Genomic DNA, 20,310 nt, shown 5'->3' with positions numbered 1-20,310 from the left:
TTTGTTTCGTATATTTGAAAGGATTCGTATCAATTCTTTAGGAAGCTGGCCATCGGCAATGACGCAAAATTAGATGCGTTCAAAGCATTGCCGCAGAGAGAAAATCAACTAGATCTTTCGTTAAAAAAAAGAAAAAAGAAAAAAGAACGTATGATGGAGTAAGCAAATGCAAATTGTTATTTTGGTTTTGGTAGTTTCAGTGGTTTTTCGTTTTTGTTTTTGTTTTTTAACTAAAAAGCCATGAATCCATTTTATTCTTTTCAATTTCCATGGATTTGTACGTCATTCGTGAATATTCCATTTTCCTTTTCTGGGCCGAAATTTATAGTAATTCTGTCATGATGGTCTTTCAAGTTCAACGTACGTAATGCTCCACGTGCTTCTGGCTTGGTTTGTTAAAAGGTGGGTTAGGGGGCCTTCATGGGCAGAAAATAAATGATGATCATTCATCAATGTTCCCAGTTGGTTTACATGCTATGTACACGCTGTTTACGACCACTGAAGCAAGGTGGCAGTACACGCGGCATTCCTCTATCTGACACCTGGCTTTCGTGGAAATTTCGTGGAAATTTCCACAAGCCGTGATATCAAGTTTCCCCACTGCTTGTGGTCGTGTTTTTTTTTTTTTTCATTCTTCATTACGAACAACAATTTGTTAAACTTGAAAAGTGTAGATAATTTGCTTCGAGCACATGTTTCTTTCTTTGTTTTATTTTTTCATTGCAGCGTCGGTAACATTTTGTTTTGTTCATCGTCCGTGCATGGCAGGGGTTCATGGGAGAACGATAGGAATGACTGGGGAGAAAATAAACTGAAAGAAGGAAGCATCTTTTGAGCGAGCTGTCTTTGTTTTTCTCTACACCAGCATCAATTATCACCACCAAGGTTCTTTTTTTTTTTCGTTACTCCGACAGATTAATGATAAAATGATGCTAGATTTTTTTATTCTGAAGGTTCGTTAATCCAAAAATGATTAAGAAAAAATGTCCGTTCATTTCACAACGAAATCAGTTTTGTTATTTCGATCGTTCTGCCAGTGAAATTTCGGAATAAAACGACGGCACAAACAGCGTGTTTTCGTTCTCTAAGGGTCTGTTATTCCGACAGAAATAGTAATGATAAAATAATAAATTGTAGATTCTTTATTCTGAAGGTTCGTTAACCGAAAATCAAATAAAGAAATATGTCCGTAAATTTCAAAACGAAATCAGTGCGTCATTTCGAACGTTTTGCCAGTGAAATTTTGGAATAAAACGACTGCCCAAAAACAGTTGCAGTTTTCTTACTCTGAGGGTTCGTTGCTCCGACAGATTAATGATAAAATAATGCTAGATTCCTTATTCTGAAGGTTCGTTAATCAAAAAATGATTAAGAAAAAATGTCCGTTCATTTCACAACAAAATCAGTTTTGTTATTTCGAACGTTTCTGTCAGTGAAATTTCGGAATAAAACGACAGCACAAAAAAGCGTGTTTTCGTACTCTAAGGGTCTGTTATTCTGACAGAAATAGTAATGATAAAATAATAAATAGTAGATTCTTTATTCTGAAGGTTCAGAAATTTTGGAATAAAACGACTGCCCAAAAACAGTTGCAGTTTTCTTACTCTGAGGGTTCGTTGCTCCGACAGATTAATGATAAAATAATGCTAGATTCCTTATTCTGAAGGTTCGTTAATCAAAAAATGATTAAGAAAAAATGTCCGTTCATTTCACAACAAAATCAGTTTTGTTATTTCGAACGTTTCTGTCAGTGAAATTTCGGAATAAAACGACGGCACAAAAAAGCGTGTTTTCGTACTCTAAGGGTCTGTTATTCCGACAGAAATAGTAATGATAAAATAATAAATAGTAGATTCTTTATTCTGAAGGTTCGTTAACCGAAAATAAAATAAAGAAAGATGTCCGTAAATTTCAAAACGAAATCAGTGCGTCATTTCGAACGTTTTGCCAGTGAAATTTGGAATAAAACAATTACTGCCCAAAAACAGTTGCAGTTTTCTTACTCTGAGGGTTCGTTATATACTCCGACAGATTAATGATAAAATAATGCTAGATTCCTTATTCTGAAGGTTCGTTAATCCAAAAATGGTTAGAAAAAAAAAAATGTCCGTTCATTTCACAACGAAATCAGTTTTGTTATTTCGAACGTTTATGTCAGTGAAATTCCAGAACAAAACGACGGCCCCAAAACGGTTACAGTTTTCTTTTACTCTGAAGGTTCGTTACTGCGAAAGAATAACGATAAAAATGAATACTTAAGATTCTTTATTCTGAACGATCGTTAATCGGAAAACGATAAAGAAGAAATGAAAACGGTTACAGTTTTCTTACCCTGAGGGTTCGTTACTCCGAAAGAATAATGCCAAAATAATACTCTACATTTTGAATGATCGTTAATAGAAAAATGATAAAGGAGAAAATATTCGTTTATATCCAAACGAAATCAATTTTGTTATTTCGAATGTTCTGCCAGTATTATTTCGGAATACAACGGCCCCAAAACGGTGTTTTCTTATTCTGAAGGTTTGTTATTCCGAAACAGTAACAATGATAGATGATAGATTCCTTTCTGAAGGTTCGTTGATCGGAAAATAGTAAAGAAAAAATGCTTGTTAATCTTCGAACGAAATCAGTTTTATTTTGAAAATTCATCTGTAGTACCGGCCTTTGGTGTTGTTGTTTTCGATTACAAACTGTTGAAGTACTCAGTAATGAATCGTTTCATTTTATGATTCAACAAACCTTCGGAATAATGACCATCATTACATTTTTGTATGATATCTCTTTGATGTCACGGCCAAACTACCGCAGTATACCCAGAAAGGAAAATGCAACGATGTCCCGAAAGTTCTCGATCGCTTCTCGCGCATCTGCATGCAGTAAGCCTACCCACGTGGTCGAGCAGACGGCGAGAAAGCAACACGGCGCGCGTTGTTGCGATGCAGAGACGGCTAATTATTGCAACAGTGAAAGAAATCAGAACCTTCACCATCGGCACCTACTTCTCTTTCATTTATTATTTAGGAACTGCCGCCAACAAAAGGTATGGAATTTCTGCATTGTTTCTGTGAGAATATGCCCCTCACAACATTCATTACATCTCCGTGAAAATGTCGCATTTAGTGGCATCTTAGCGGCGATTTATCTGTGTTGTATTGAGCATTAGCGAAGGCTTTCGCGCTTCGCGCGGGAGGGGGAACCCCGTACCCACCCCCAGAAAAGCGCGCATAAATGCCGACAAGCGTGAAGAAATTCCTGGCGAGAACCCTGCTACAGTACACTATGCTTTATTGTAGACAGCACAGGTAGCAGGCATGACATGGTAAACACACACACATCATACAGTATCATCATGGAGCTTCAAGTACAATTGTAGCTCCATAGCATCATCTGGATGTGACCAAGGAGCTACTAAAACCAAACCCTGAAACAAGCTCAACTCAAGTGGCAGAGGGGTCTGGCAAACAGCATGAATAATTGCTTTCGAAACTGAGCAGTGTGTGCAAAGGGTGGCACCAAATGGCACTAAATTCATTATACCACTGCATCTGTAAGCTTATACTGTAGGCCTAAACATTTAGATTTATTTCAGACAATAAATTGTATCACTGTTGATGGCCATTGAAAGAGAAGAGCAAAAATCATGCAATACCAGGCAAGCCACTAAAAATGTATTTGGCAATAAAATACTGGACACTCGTTGCCATTTTTGTAATGTTTTCCTATTGTGCTTTTAAAGCAGGGAGGTACAGTCCAATGTAGTCCTACTATATGTACAAGAAGTTTGGGTCAATCACCATTACCTCATGAACTCATTGTCTGTTAGGCAAACACGAAGAACCTGTGACCTCGCTGACTGTTTGCTCTCTGAGCCTGGTTGTGTCAATTCACTCCTTGCCTCCAGATAGGGCTACATTTGCACATGTAAAAACGTACATTGTACATACGGGTTTCTGGCAGAGAAGAATCTTTCATGTGATTTGGGTCCTTTTAACATGCCTCCCCCTGTGCTGAGTACATTGGTTCTAGGTTTGAAGTACATGTTCACGTGATATTAACCAAGCATTGTGCAGAGTCAGACTTTGCAGTACAAGGTGAGGTCCTGTACATGTACACTGTACAGTACACTTGGACAGGTTCTTCCACCATCGATGCAAATCCAGTGTAAACTCATCAGAAGATGCTCACATCTCATAAAAAGCTGAACTGAAGGTTTTCAATTTCAGAACACTGCCAGCATTCCAGCATTAAAAAAAAAAAAAAAAAAAAAAAAAAAACAGAAAGAAAAAGAAAGAAAGAAAGGTACAATGTACACTGTACACGGACTTCCCTTATTTCTATAGTGCATAATTTCACAACTGCCTAAAAGCTACCCATATACACATGCAAGCAGAGAATGGTATCAGTTCGACTAGAAAATGGTGCCAGAGACCAAATTTTTCATGGTAAGTTTACTCGGACCACTGGGGACACTCTTTTCATACATTAAACATTAAGTCTAGTTTGACCTATCCTTATTCGTACTACAAAGATCAGCAAACACATTGTTTTTCCAACAGAGAAATGCTTCTTCAAAACAAACGAGACCAGAAGCAGGTCAAGAGGAAGCCAACTTTTCCAAAAACAAGCCCTCCACACAGGGATGCAGGGGAGAAAGACGAGGCAGGGAGAAGGAGGGGGAAAAAACATGAAGGGTGGAGGAACATGAAGGGTGTCTACAGAAACAGAAGGATGGAGAGGATGGGGCAGGAAGAGTTGAGAGACAGAGACGAGTGGGAGCGGTGGGAGCGGGGAGATCGAAGAGGAAGTGCAGAGAGAAAAGGGGGGTTCCCCCAGCGAGACCAGCACTGAATACAGGGCAGACTTCCCTGCTTCATGTCACAGTGAATTTCAATGATACCCCAAGGCATGCACTTGACTTCCTGCCAAAGGTCAGCATATTATAGTCATCCAAGGGACAGTTCCCATAGACACGTCTGCCATTCCATACCCTACTCTTGTGGAATGTTATGTCCATGTACATTGTACATAGTGTACACGTATGTACATTTTGGTACAGGCTATAAATAAGCACGTACAAACATACCCATTTGAACATCATCACCAGAAATGTTAGTGTTATCTGCACCAACATTGTCACTATCAAGTCACACTGGACACTGATACAGCTACATACAATTATAACTGTCATCTTTATTACCATGATAATGATAACAAAGTAGACGTTGACATCCACCCAGTCATTCCCTGCCCTGCAAAACTACCACAGCATCCTCACTTCCTGCTGAACCATCCCAAATTTCAGGACCTACAGTAATGTTACTATTACTGTCAACCTTGCTTAATGGTATCAAGTCAACCTCGCCTAAGTGAAATAATCACCTAAGTCTAAGGTCTTTCCAAGTCCTCTTCTCTTTATATTCCACTGATTTTAATCCCTCACGGGTTGAATTTTTTCTAAGTCAAAGCTATTTCTTCAGTCCAAACAGATTTGACTTTAGGCCAGGTTGACTGTACATTCATACAGACCCTGGTCCCTGAAATTCACCAAGATAATGCTCAGTTCCGGTAGTATCTGATGTTTAGCTTTATACATTGTATCATATAGTAATTGGTTTTCCTTCTGTGATGTTGCACTTGCATGAAGAATGCACAGATTGCTGTTCCACACTGGGTACAACAACATGTCTCCCATCTGCAAACTGATAGAGTGAAACTGTACTTGGGAAAATTCTCTGATTAAATAGCTTTTGCAAGAAAACAGTAGATGAGAGTGCTGTGATTCTTGGTATAGTGAGGACAGAGCTCCTCCTGGTGCCCTTTTAAGAAAATGTGACATTGCGATGTCTGAACAGCAGAAATGAGGTTGTAAATCTGTCTTGCAAGAGGGATGTCTAAAAGGATGAAGTACCCCACAGAGACAGCCTACGAAATACAGAAAAAATAAATAGGGCCTACATCACAAATACATACGTATAATGGCATCAGAAACAATAAATAAAAATTAGCAATTTGCCAAGTTTGCTTCAAATCACTGTAAAGGATAGGCCTGTAACATGTGAAAATATGTTGATATTAGACGACATTTGACCTCTAAAGATGGTAAGATTTACTTTTAATATCAGGTGAAATGCCTCATTTTGGCACATTTTACAATTTTGTAGTATCATGTTTAGACTAATATATTGCTTTATACATGTAAATACCAGAATCAATGGTTATAATACCAAAATTTGCACATTGACCTCAATGCTACAATGTTACACGTATCCTTTTCCGAAGGATAAAAGATTACTGTACATTGTACAATATGTACATTGTACCAAGTCACACTTCTTGACTGGTCAGGTTTTCTTTACACATTTCACAAGGATATCAATTTCCACTGGATTATCATTTGTTTAAACCTGTTGAGGACGAGCTGATTTTGATACAATACACTGTACACATTTCCCACAGACACCTGCCCGAGTATATATTCAGGAACCATCCTCAATACATTTACAAACATCTGCACATTACTTTCTAATAATTTTCCCATCTCTTTTTCAAAACACCAATGTGAAAATGTTTCTCTCTGGTCTGACACTAATATACAGTGTACAGTGTAGAGGCACAACTTGATACGATGACTGTTATGTTCAATTTAAAAAACAAACAAACAAACATAGAGTCTATTGCCATGAGCTTTCAAACAACAAATGAGAGTTTCCATATCCTATAATGGTAATCAGTAAGTCCAGCTTCAATGACTCTACCACACAGCACTCTGCATTAGTAGTACATTGTACATGGTGCATGCACCACAATATTACAGCAGAGTGGGTACCAGAGGAAGGCTGAGCATCACGACACTGGCAGACAGAGGCCTGCACGATTTCAATCAGGTTAGCAGCAGGCAATTTGCAGCACATTGTCTTAACATCTGCGGCCGATAATAGTCTGGAGAGAAGTCAATGCTGCTGCTGTAATACAATAATGTAGCCTTCATCCAAGCCACTAGGAATTATTGATTCCTTTCATTCCTACTGTATTACAATGTACGTGTAACTGTACATGACCATGCTGTTTTGGCTGAAAACCATTCCCACAAATTTATTGTAGTGACCTCTGTCCTTTGATCTTAAAGGATTTTTGCCAACAATCCATTTAATGTGTCTCTACTTCATTTATTGTATTAAACATACTTGACCCACATACTACATACAAAGAAAATCCACTGTCAAACGTTTTGATTTTCTTTCCAAATGGACAGACAACCCATAAAAACACAATGGCCTGGAATTCTTTTTCAGGTGGCAGTATTAAAAATGGAATTATGTGTACATCTGGGTCCAAAGCACGAACTATGTATTTTCAACAAAGTCATGAAGATAATGGTTCTTGCAAGAAGAAGAGAACATGTTGGCATTTGAAGCAATCATGCTGTACTACTGTGTACAAAGAAGAAAAACATGCATGTTGTGATTTTTAATAGAACAAGCAGGAACTATCGACGCTCATCCATTGTCATACTTGATGAAAGATGTATTGCATTTTTTGAAGAATTCATCTTTAGATGCCATGGTCACAATGGCACTGAAGCCCCCGAGGGCCAATTACCTATAGATATCAAACTGTACTTTGCCTGGAATTGAAGCCCAGAGTGGCGCGCAAATGGATTGAACAGTTGTGTAATGATCATATCATGACTAGAAGAGGTCATATGAGTATCATGTGACGCCATGTGACTTGTACAGTAAGGCAGTGTACCTACACACATCCATGGAATACACAGGGGCAATCATGCATGATTGTACTCTTTATTTTTAAGGAAGTCGTATGACCCTTCAAGGCCACACATACGGTGCAAGTACTGTATGCTTTCAAAAGTGCAGTTACGAGAGAGATGGTGTTCATTTTACGATAAAAACAGATTTGTCACAAACAAGCTAGAATACAAAAAAAAAAGATAAACAAATAGAAGAACATCATGTATAGATACTGTCTTTTGGGCAAAATTCTCATTTCAATTCTGAAAATTTACAATTTTTTATACCCCTTGAGTGTGCCTTTTGAACAATGTGATTCATAAAATTTATGTGCAGCAGAAAAGATTTTCCTTTGCAAAATATGGTTGAATGTATTATTCCAGTCCCAAAGTATAGAATGCCAACAGATTTACACAAGAATCTTTTCAATGAGGTACATCTGTATAATACACTGTACACGTTGTACATGAACATAAAATTTGACGGGCACTACACTCGCTGGAGTTAAACACAGACTACACATGCATTGTACATGTACACATCTTTCAAGAATATCAATTTAGAATGAATAGAGTGACACAGTGTGCATCTCCCCGAACCTGCAGTGTACCAAGAAAACGAATAAGGAGAAAGACAGGAGTTAAGTCGTAGCACACTTCGAGGAATACTCTCGATGCCTTTGCAATCTGACCCACGAGTCACAGCCGTGCGTCAGCTCCCTCTGCATCATCGTTGCTTGGCTATGCAATGACGTCGCTGTCTAACCTCTAATAGCGTGACTTTCATCAGCTATTTCAGCACAATCAATCAGCATTAATGGATTGGAGCAAAGAGTGTGGATCTTGTGGGATATGGGGGGGGGGGGGGAAGAGGGGAGGGGGAGGAGGAAGAGAGGCCTCTATTGTTCCCTAGTTTGGCAATTACATTGTGTATAATATTGACTGTCTACAATATAGATTCCAAGTCCAATTCTATTGCTGTATATCAGTGTCCTGCTCATCAAACAGAGCACAGTAATGTCTTGATCTCTAACCATTTTAGTGGACATCACTGACAGCGAATGTATATATATCGTATAGGAGGTCAGAAGTAAATAGCCAGTTTATAAGGACACTGTGTCAGCTCACCCTTTCGTTTTTTACCCAGGGCTGTAATGTTACATGTACACCCAGCTGTAGTTGAATTGGTGGGTCATTAGCACGCCCCTTTTGCTCTGATTGTATTTCAAAGGTTCTTTTGCGCATATATTATGTATATAATTGATGTGTTAGTTACAATGTACATGTACATGTATGAACAATCAAGTGTTCAATGTCTATCAATTATAATAATCTGTTTAGAACACGCACACAAGGCAGCAGTCTGGCTTGCAGACCTTTGCTTTTTAATTATCAAAGTCATAAATTACCCAGACCCCTCAGCATGCACATAAATTTATTCTGTTCTCCATACAGTGCAACACGAAAGAGGTATAGCTGAACATGTGTGCACACTGTAGTTTTCTACCAAAATTTGGTATCTTTTCCACCCATTAGAACTTGTGAATTATCATCCTCACAATATTGTATATGAGATAGAAAAACAAACTCACTGATACCACTTCAAAAAGCATTCACCTGGAAAGGGGGGCTCTTTTTATCTATCAATAATCTGATGCATGAGCGCAAACCTGCACAGAACAGTACATGTAGATATGTACAAGTTGTACATTTGTACATGTAGATACAGTTAACATGGTACAACTGTACAGTATGTGGGTGTGATGTGGGGACATCCCATCATTGTAAATGATCATGCCAAGGCGGCACATGGAGTACTTTTCTTGGAAAGGCATACAATCACATTTGCTTTTGTAATAAATGTACACCTACAGAATGAAGAGTTGCATGTTCAAGTTTGATTAGTGAGCTTCTGTTTTCCATGTTGCTTCAATACAAGTAAGACATGATGGCATTTGAGAAGTTACGATATCCATTATATTGTTCTACATTTGTGAGGGGAAGGGGGATTATACAAATACTTGATTAATCACCTGCAGAAATATTTTACAGAATATTAAAAACAAATTGAAGAGTTAAAAGCAATGACATCATTGCTTGTCTATTTTACCTACCAGTAGATAGTGAATATGATGACTGTCTACACAAAACTCTAACACCATAACATTTGTATCATGTTTTCTTTTGATTATGGTGAAACTTCTAATATTGTGTTTGCTTGATATCAGTCTGCAAAATCAAAATTAATTTCAACAGGGAGTAAACTGTTTTTCAAAAGCTCTGCATGAACATGCAAAGGTCATAAACAAGTACAACTATATGGTTTGCAATTACAGGCTTGAACTGTTACTTAAAGGTCCAGTTTACCTTTGGGAGCAGTGATTTCATAAACGTTTAAGATATCACATTTGATGCATATGTGTAGGTCTGTTGTATCATAAAACATCCTACCATATGAAATATTTGCAATAAAACCTAAAATATAAGGAGATATCAGGGTTTTTTTCAATAAACCATAACTGTATACGGTTTAGTCTGGAAACATTTTTATTACAACTATTGTTCACATTTTGTGTATTTAACAACACTTAACATCGATTATACGGATTCAAATTTTGACAGTGGTTGTTTCTATCCCTAACTCACATTTTAGAACTATTTTATAGCACTAATGCTTTCATCTGCAAATGGTAAATTATGCCTTTAAGTACACTGTAGAACATACATGTACACATTGTACATGTACTACAATGTATGTACAACAGTGTGTGTACAGTGCACTGTACACTACCACATGTACAAATTGCACAGTTGTACATGTATGTTTGTTGATCGTGGTCTTGTTTGAAGCAAGACCAAAAAACAACAAAAAACATCATTTAAGACAAAAAAAAAACATCATTAAAGCAATACACATCTTTTTTTTAGAACCATTCTTTCTTTCTTCAGTGAACCTTCATTTGTTTGGAAGAAAATATGCCTCTTAAAGGTGCATGGTCCCGGTGTTTTAGTCAAATGCGTACACGGGCGCACGGCGCAGGTTTCCTATAGAGACCTGTACAGTTGTACGCTATCGACTCCTCTTTAGCGCTTACGCTTTGGCCCACTTCCCTGAGTCCGAAGAAGTCCGATTCACAGTCACTGTAGTCAGTGGTCGGATCACAGTTCGGCTCATGATTCGGCTGAGGGGGATGACGGCTTTAGCAAACTTCTTTTGTGATGTCATAATAACAAGCTCATATGCACGCACCCTGGCATTACTACAGACTGCGCAATGCGCAGAGAAGACTTCGTATCAATGCTAACGGTGATCGGCAGTATCATCAACAGTGCCCTCTACACTACCTGGACTATGCCCCTTTAAAGCACTGGGTACACAGTGTACACAGTCCTAGTATCAAGTTTTTCAAGATTGTGAAACTTGTAAAAATGTACAGCTGCATTCCTCTTTGTGTACTAAATGAGGTGATTTCAACTGTTTTCAAATGATACAACATTTGTAGAAAAGCAGGAGCAAAATTATGTTCTTGCAACATGTTTTTGTCTGAACTCTACATACTGTATAGTAAGATCACTCATGTGATATACATGTACTGAATGCATCACTGTTGACCAAGTGATACAGAAGAAATGACCCTCACATAAAAACCTTGTATTAATTGTATTTGCCCTTTAAAATCTCCTGACTCATGCCGAGTGATTTCACCGTGCTGTCTGTGCATTTTCCACTTACACAACTTTTTGGAACAGGTCACTGAATTGACACTACGACTGAAATGCAAACCACAATACACACATCTTGCTCAAAGACAGACAAACAAACACTTGTCACAAGCACAAAAGAAGAGCTAGCGAGAGAGGTGCAGTTCAGTTAGTGGTGTCTGGAGGTATCATCTCTGCCTAGAGTTGAGTCATAAATATAGCACTTTGATACAAGTTTACCACTCAACTACAATACATTGCCAAGTGCAATATACAAATGTACATTGTACATGTAAATTATATTTAAAAGAACAAATACCAGAAAGTTAAAGAAGTCCACAGGAGACTTTCATTTCAACAATCCAGTCATTTTGTAACATTTGTCTTTAAGTTCCCTACAATATATTTTGATGTTCTGCATGAAAATTTTTGTCATCAAATATGGCATACTGTGCCAGGTATGACGAATACATAAATGAGCACTGCATATCAACTACAAGTTGTGTATCACTAAATACATACTGTAGCAAATAATACACTGTATCACTGTGGGCACCTACAACATGTACAGTGTTAACACAGATCCAAGCTTTGCATAAACCACAAACAGGTGCATTTGGGAAAAGTGATCAGCGTGGTCAAATTATACAAAGGTTGAATAATCCACCTTTCTTGTGCATTGTATCAATGTACCCGGTAAATGGAGGGCGCAAGTCTCCTGAGACCTTGTACATAAAATATGGGACCCTACGTTGTACACTTGTACATTGTACAATATTACATGGGTTAGTCAAATACTGGTTAGTGATTGGCTAAACACAGTCATGTGATGGAGGTACATTCGTTATGTTTGCCCATGGGCGAACATTCTTGCAATGTTCTCCCATGGGAAAACATTTTCACGTAACAAATGACAGAAGGCCTAGGAACGCGCGTGCACAGTGAATTTGGCTCTGCGCGAGCGAAGGATCGAGTGCGTTGTGCTGGTATGATGGTGGTTCAGTTGTTGACGTTGACGTATAACGTAGTATTTGACGTATTTGACTAAACCCATATAATATAACAGATGATGACTTTTGTTGTCGGGAACATGTACCAAACGTTCCACCCTCAGGGTTTGAAATGCTATTTCAGGAGGCTGTAAGTCCTTTGACTTCGTCTCGGGACTTATAACCTCCCTCAATACATGTACAGCTGTAGCATTTCAAACCCTTCGGGTGGAACATTCGGTATGTTCCCTCCCCCGCCAGTCATCATCTATATAATGTATTCTGTACATTAGTATAAGAGCTACATAATTATTGTACAATGTACACTCATATTCTCCAGGCAAAATAAAAGCAACAGTGCATGGCTCTGATCATGGGTACCCTTCATCCTGCAATATTTTTAACATCCATAGAATTTTGCTGACCATACCAAGGTGCTATTTTCTGATAAAGATTTAACAAAATAAAGCAAAGGAAGCTGTAAGACTAGTTTCGTATTATTTAGAATAATATCTTTGTATTTACAGTCATTTTTAGATTAAAAAATGCAGTTTTTTTGGCTTTTTAAACATAACATTAAAAACAGCACAATTTCATGCCCATCATTAAAAGGAAGGATTGTGCTTTTGTTGGACATTTGATGAACGAAATGTATGAAGTAGTATAGTACACAAATTTTTATACTGAGAGCATGCCATGTGCTCTTCAAATAAGAATATATGGATGTATTAATATTTAGGGTTTTGTTCATACATGTTGTAACTTTTGGTGTCCACCATACATACATAAATAAATCACACAATTGCAGTTGATATTGCAATAGCTGTTTTGTAATATAGCATTCAAAAGAGATCAGAGTAACAGTCCAACAATTGAAAAGGTTTTTATTCCCCATTACTCTGATATCAAAAATATACTATCATTTGCAACATCACTTGAATTTTTAGTGTCCACAGTTCGTGTACATAATACGGCCCTATTTTGAAGTAATGGAAAATCATTTTCTAAACTTTTGTATCACCAGGGATGGCTTTCATAAAAATATAAGAAAATATTACTTCACATAAGCATTTTACATCTTTTTTTAAATTTTTCATCAATTACGAAGGTGGACATGGTTATGAACAAAAGAGTTATGAATGTAAGATTCAGTTTTTATTTAATATCAATGTCAAAGTTATGTAGCTATTTCTTAACAATTCTGAACTATTCTGTCTTTTTCAGTATAAAAACACAAACTACTAATGATTTTATGTGTTGTATACTACATATTGTTGTACTTCCTTTCATCTCTTCCTTATGTTCATAACCTGGACACCACGTCCAACAGTTATGAACATAATGACAACTTCATAAAATTAAAACATTTATCTTAAAATTAATCTTGCAAAATTAATTTTATTTTAAGTCATTATTTCTTTAGTCTTAACTAGTTTCTTGTAAGTTTTGATGCATAAGAGTAATCTGTTTCTTTAAAATAACCACCAGTAGTGTCCTACAGTTATGAACATAATCTTTTTTGACAACAGCAAATTCTTACAGTGAAAAAGAATAAGAATGATTACAACTTTAGTTATGTTATATGTTGGTCCACTCCATTGCCTTTGTTTATTGAAATGTTGTTAATGGGGATATGATATCAATTCAGGGATGTTTGCTAAATTTCTTCAGCACAGGTCACAAAATCTTATGTTCATAGCTATTGTCCATTTAATGGATTCAATCACTATGCTTTGGTAAAGATGCAAATCCCTGAATTTCTGGTATATGATGATAGTCATAGCAATTATCAACTAATATATCACTGAAGTTTTTCTGAAACTGCTTCCATAAATTAATTTAAAAAAAAGAAGAAGAAGGAAATGGACATGGAGTTATGAACAAAGACACTCAATGTTTCGATGTTTGATTTCATGTGCACTGCCCATGGAACAGCTCTTAAAATTGGTGTGCGAGTAATACAGGGTGTAAGGAAGATTGTAAGGAGAGAATCAGTTTCATTCCAAGAACTTCATTTTTTACCCCATATGTTACACTTTGGGTACCCATGATTGGAGCCATGCACAACACTGTAACTGAAGTTCACAGTTCCGACCATATGCAAACAATGCAGTAACAGTAAAGAAGTTGTTGCGGATGTTTTGTCATGGGTTACGGTACGCAGAATGTCAGCAGCTTGATGCAATTTATACAATTGAACGCTGTAGGTGCACTCTATCGTTCCCATTTTGCTGGACATAACAATGTACAAATGTACACAAACAATAAAAGATTGAACATGACCAAGGGTAAACAACAGATGAGGTGCACTGATCTGGATGAATAGAGTGTGTTCTATAGCTCAGTCGGTAGAGCACCGGGCTATCAATCCCGAGGTCTCGGGTTCCAATCCCGATGGAATCCCATTTTCTTTCCTCAATTTTCCCCTAATAAATACTATTCATTTCTGGTCAGTTTTTCTGTTTGCGTTTGTTAATACTAAATGTGTGTACATGTATATATATATGTATGTATGCACGGATATGTGGGGGGGGGGAGGATAAACAAAATGAAATACACCTGTACATGTATCAGGATTTTGTGTGAATGGTCTTCTAAAGACAGTTCTGGGTTGTGAGTAACTTGTATGATATGTACAAGTACTGAGCGTACACTATTCGTTCAGAATCAACAGACTATCAGTCAACTTTAAGATTTCGTAAGATCTATTTGTTTTTCCGGAAGTGTGTGTGTACGACACTGTGAACTTTGTGGCAGAAGCAAGACTTTCATAAACCAAAACCTGTACAGTACACTGCACAGGAAGGTCACTCATGCCTTTGCATTTTGAAACTAAAGTGTAGTGTACAAAGGACAGTCGGTCCTTATCTCTTGTCCCAGGTTGGCAAGGTACTCATTTTGCACACAGAATGATCAAAGTGCAGGTTGTGTATAATACACTCTATACAATGTGGCTTAAATGTCCTGGGTGCCTTGCTAGCACGGATCAATCTAGTGACCTTGGGATGAGCAGAGTCATATTGGTACAGGTAAAGTAGTCTTATGCCTACAATGTACATTTGTAACATGAATGCAAATGAGATATTGCTCTTGGGCCAGATATGACAGGCAATGCAAAGCATAGTGGGGAAATAAAAAGCAGAAAGCCATTAATATAATAGATACATTTCATAAACCGCATGTGAATAAATCACAGGATTGTGGCCGGGGGCAGCAAGGGAACATCAAGTTTTGGTACAAGTACAGTATATGTACTTGCCTATTCTGTCTCTAAGATTCTTTTTCAGATCATTTTTGGAGGGCCAGCAGAGAGGAAATGTTTGTGGCAATCTAGGTACCCTAAATGTAGTATGGAAATGGGTTCCATTTGAATCACGAGATATGAGCAGATACAATGTAGACATGATAGCCAGACGACAAAATACTGTGTGTAAGCTGCAATACAGTATTTACTACATGTTTGTAGGCCTACACATTGACTACCCTCTAAATGAGGAAATGGTGTAAAGCATGGTACCAGCAACCTCGTACACTTGAGAAATGTGTCTTGTTGTACATGTGTAGTAGACCTACAAGGAGATGGGGTGAAGGGGGTCAGTCTACATATTGTGTACACGTACATGTACAGTGTACAATGTATGCATGCATGTATGCATACATTGTATGTGACAACATAAATGTTCAGGAGTTACAAAATACTACTTGGAACAAATGAATGGTCCTTCCAACCAATAAAGCAAAATAATGCATTGTCTGAAAGACACTTTGCCTGAAAAAAAAAAAAAATGGTCTGGTGGATTCGTGCGTGAATATATCCATGTGAGTTGGCCAGCTGTCAGAAAAGAATCAAAGTAAAATTTCCTCATGTCACATTTTTCATGTTCTAATCCCTTCAGATTCTTTGTTTTTTTATTTTTTACTTGCATCTATTCTTACGTACCTGTATGTAAAAGGGCCCTCGGTACTGCACTTCCCTCGCAACGCACACACACACACACACACACACACACTCACACACACTCACACACTTTCATCTGCAAGAATATGCCAAGAATCTTGTATTCAGGAGTAATAAAGGAGGCAGAGCCAGAGAGGAAGGATATCTTGAGATTATGCAAAGATGGTGTTAACTTGAAAAAAAAATAGTATCAACAATCAAGCTGAATTGTGGAATTAGTAAAGTTTATATAAATTACAGTGTGATATAAATCAAATACAAAGAAAGGGTAGACTAGATTAGATAAATGCACTCGACACCACACCACAGACTCGGCACTCAAAGCAATTATTATGAGAGTGTACAGCTGTACATGTAAATTATGTCACCATTCTTTCTATGTTCGTGATGTTGTTGCTACTTCTAGATCACTACTAGGGTCTAGTTAGTACTATTCAATTCCTATCTCATGTTTTATTCATATAATGACTAACGTCGTTAATATTTTGCTCCTGTCTACACTCTCTAGGCCATAAGCTAGATTGTTCATGATCTATCCAGAGCTTCTGCAGATAATAATACAAAATGTGATGGCCAACAAGCAAACAAGTAAAAAACAAATAAAACTGCAGGTTACCGGTTGGAATGAATTGATTAATTTAGTGGTGCTGACCTTGTAATAAAGACGGAGCAAATAAATGAGTGGGCAGACTCTGGGCATGAAACGGGAAGCTTCTTCCTCTACTTCTCCCGCTGCTGCTACCGCTACTACTACTCCCACCCACTCCAGAGCTCGGGGCACTGTTCTCTGACGAGCTGTGGTCGGAATCTGGACTTCTACTTGCGCCAGAACCCCCTGGTATATTCATCGCCTGCCCATTCGTATGCGTACTCGTGCTCCCCAAGGATCGGGCGCGATTCCTTTGTCCGTTCGATGAGGAGGAACTGGCATAAATTCTCGCACCGTTGTGGTGTCCATTTGTGTTACCCATTGCGATATACGCACCGCTTGCGGGGGATCCGCCGGCTGTATCTCCGCCAACAGGCGCTGCATACACCGTTCTTGGCCCAGAACTCACTTTCTGCCCCATACTGGATCAAACAGTTATCCTCGCGTCCACCTTTGGATAAAATTCCACAAATATTCCCAAATGATCGGCAGCGTTATCCGAAAAAGATTATGTCACCGTCGCATTTACACTGGTCGCAAGGTGATCGGCCATGTTGTTATCTCTCGATGTTTTCATCGCCTAGTCTTGCTACAAATCACAGTGCACATAAGTGACGCACACAGCACACAGACACTGAACACCGAGCAAAACAGAAGTAAGCATAGGGAGCAACAACAGTGACCTCCAAGTGTGTGTGTGTATCGGCTGCAGGTCGGCCGCTGGAAACATCATGTACGAGTTAGTAGTCGTATAAAAAGAGCATGACCCGAGCTCAAGGTGGCGTCCCGCTGAAAACAAAGAACTCGCAGCTGGGACGGACAACGCGTGATTTGGAAGATCAAAATAATACTAGTACAGGTAACGAAAATAAAGGGTAGGCCTATACAGTATTCCATCCTATTAATGCAATGGCCATCGGAACCGGGGAGTGGTGGTGGGGGGGGGGGGGGGGGTGAGTGCTCACACATTTTGTGCACCATACAAAGGAATACATAAGGTGTCATCACTTTGGGGCCCCCACTTTTTTTAACCCGGAAGTACGTAAGTATCACTAAAAAGAAATAGATAATCTTGAAGTGTGATCGCGGTGAGGACCTTTTTTTTTTTCCCGCTTGTTAGCTCATCAAACCCGGAGGTTTGCCTTCCCCCCCCCCCTTTTTTTTTTTGTTTTTTTTTTTGACAACGCTCCGCCGGCCCTGTATCCATATACCGAATCAATCTTTTTAACATTCTCACAGATTTAAATACCTTGCTAACGTCCAAGACTATCATTGATTCATCCCTATTCATTTAGAAGAAAATTAATCATAGTTAACGAAATGTAAATTTGATGGGTCATACTGTACAGCTTAGTGCTGCACCGACTTGCTTCGTCAAGCATTCGTGTGTGGCAAAATTCAACTCTATAGCTACTAAAAGATTACAATTGAATGAAATATAAAAGTCTTTAAAAACTTATCACATAAATGAATGACTTTTTTGTCATTCTTTCCTCCAGGGAGGAGAGATATCACATTTCTCCCAATTAAAGTGCAAATCTATATTAATATTCAAGACGTAAATAAAGAGCACTCAATGTCGAAATTTTCTTTTAAAATCTGACATTACATTTCAAAGTTCTCAGTCTTAAATTTGCCACTTTCTGTTCGCGGAACAGTCTTATACTGTATAGCAGGAGTCCATATCTTGTATAGAAGGTGACATCACCACTTATAGTGATCTACCTATTAATCTGTTCGGCGTATAAAATGCTAAATCTTTCTCTTTTTTTGGGGGGGGGGAGAAAATCAGAATAGGGCCTAATAATACACCTCGCAAGAAGTGGTTGTTGTGTTGTAAACGTGCTCAGGGAAAGAAAGCGGCTTTTGCCATGACTGTCCTTGGTGCATGCCTTTGTTTAAGACACGACTACTGGCGCCAAAGAGTTTAAACATTAACCCTTTGTGTGCTTAGTTTGAGTGTCAATTGGCTCAGAAAACCTCCATATTGTCGGCCTACACACTATTGTCCAACGTACCTTCCCATGCATCTTGAGTCTCATCTTGAACAACGCACTCTCTTGACGAGTTTGAAAAAGTCGTCTCATTGCTGGCTGCCGCAGCCGCGGCAGCCCACCGTTGAATGAGCGTAGATCTGTGTGTTTGTTTTCGATGTTTTGAATTATTAAAAGAACAATATAACATATCATGTTCCATGTGACTTATTGAATTGAGTGAAATCAGATGAACAGAATGGCAGCGGTTTTATGAGAATTGGGACCGCAGAATAGGAAAGGCTATATGGAATGAAGACTTAACGTTTCACGCGTGTTATGTTTCAAACTTAGCACATGATTTTATGAGCATGAACCATCAAAATGCTCATATTATACTAAAGGAAATAGTTGGTGACGACGTCATCACCAGTTTGCAACTCTCCCACTGGTTTGTATATGAACAATGTCATATAATAATATAATATTTTGTGTATTATAATAGATATTTTTATTCAACTTTACGGAGACAGTGGTATACGGTTGTAATATCAAGGATACACTAGACAATTTTTGTCTCCTCAACGATTTGCAACACTGTATAATTAATATCCCATTCAAGCCATCCTGTATTGCTGACAAAGCATAGTAGGTCTATACATTTTCCCCTAGCCCTCTCTAGAGCTGAATCTGTCTCATATCATGCATGATATCACCTCTTCCAGTACATCCACTTTTGGCGTTTGCTCCAAGTGTCACCGTTACGTGAAAACGTGTGCGCGAAACTTTTTGATGACGTTTGGTGACGATCTTAGTTGCAAAGTTTGATATCTATGAAACATCTAACTTCTTCGAAATTCTCTTCGTCTTCGTTCGATTTTATCTCTATTCATTAATCGTAACTTGAACACATTGGGAAACTGCACTAGACATATTGGAACATAAAGTTAAACTCTTTTCAAAGATCTCTAAACAAGGTCGGGCCCCGCAGGCAGAAACGGCCATTTAAAAATGTAATAGGTCCTAATCATCTAAATATTATGATCGGGGAGTTCCACTGATACTGCCATTTAGTTGGAAAAGGAACTGAACAGCATGATTAATCTATCGTGTGTTTAACTGATATGAATCTCAAGACGGTTGATCAGCATAGCTGAAAGAACTGTGTTACGGTACATTTTGGTAAATTGCACATTTTGGTAAATTACCAATTCTAAAGCAATTTACCAAAATGTGCCGTAACTATGTTACGGCACATTTTGGTAACTGCACATTTTGTAAAAGAAATT

At 38.2% G+C, this 20,310-nt stretch overlaps 1 protein-coding gene across 1 annotated transcript in view; it reads right to left on the bottom strand.

Annotated features, from left to right (window-relative positions):
- Positions 1 to 17,565, bottom strand: part of LOC140232912 (uncharacterized) — a 55,421-nt gene extending 37,856 nt beyond the window's left edge. Inside the window, exon 1 of the mRNA XM_072313024.1 lies at positions 17,052 to 17,565. Coding sequence (XP_072169125.1) covers positions 17,052 to 17,469 — 418 coding nt within the window. The 5' untranslated portion in view covers positions 17,470 to 17,565. The remainder of the gene's footprint in view (positions 1 to 17,051) is intronic.
- Between the last annotated feature and the right edge of the window lie 2,745 nt (positions 17,566 to 20,310).

The sequence above is a fragment of the Diadema setosum genome, chromosome 9, assembly GCF_964275005.1.
Source record: "Diadema setosum chromosome 9, eeDiaSeto1, whole genome shotgun sequence".
NCBI classification, from domain to species: Eukaryota; Metazoa; Echinodermata; class Echinoidea; order Diadematoida; family Diadematidae; genus Diadema; species Diadema setosum.
This window is presented reverse-complemented; position numbering and strand designations above follow the sequence as displayed.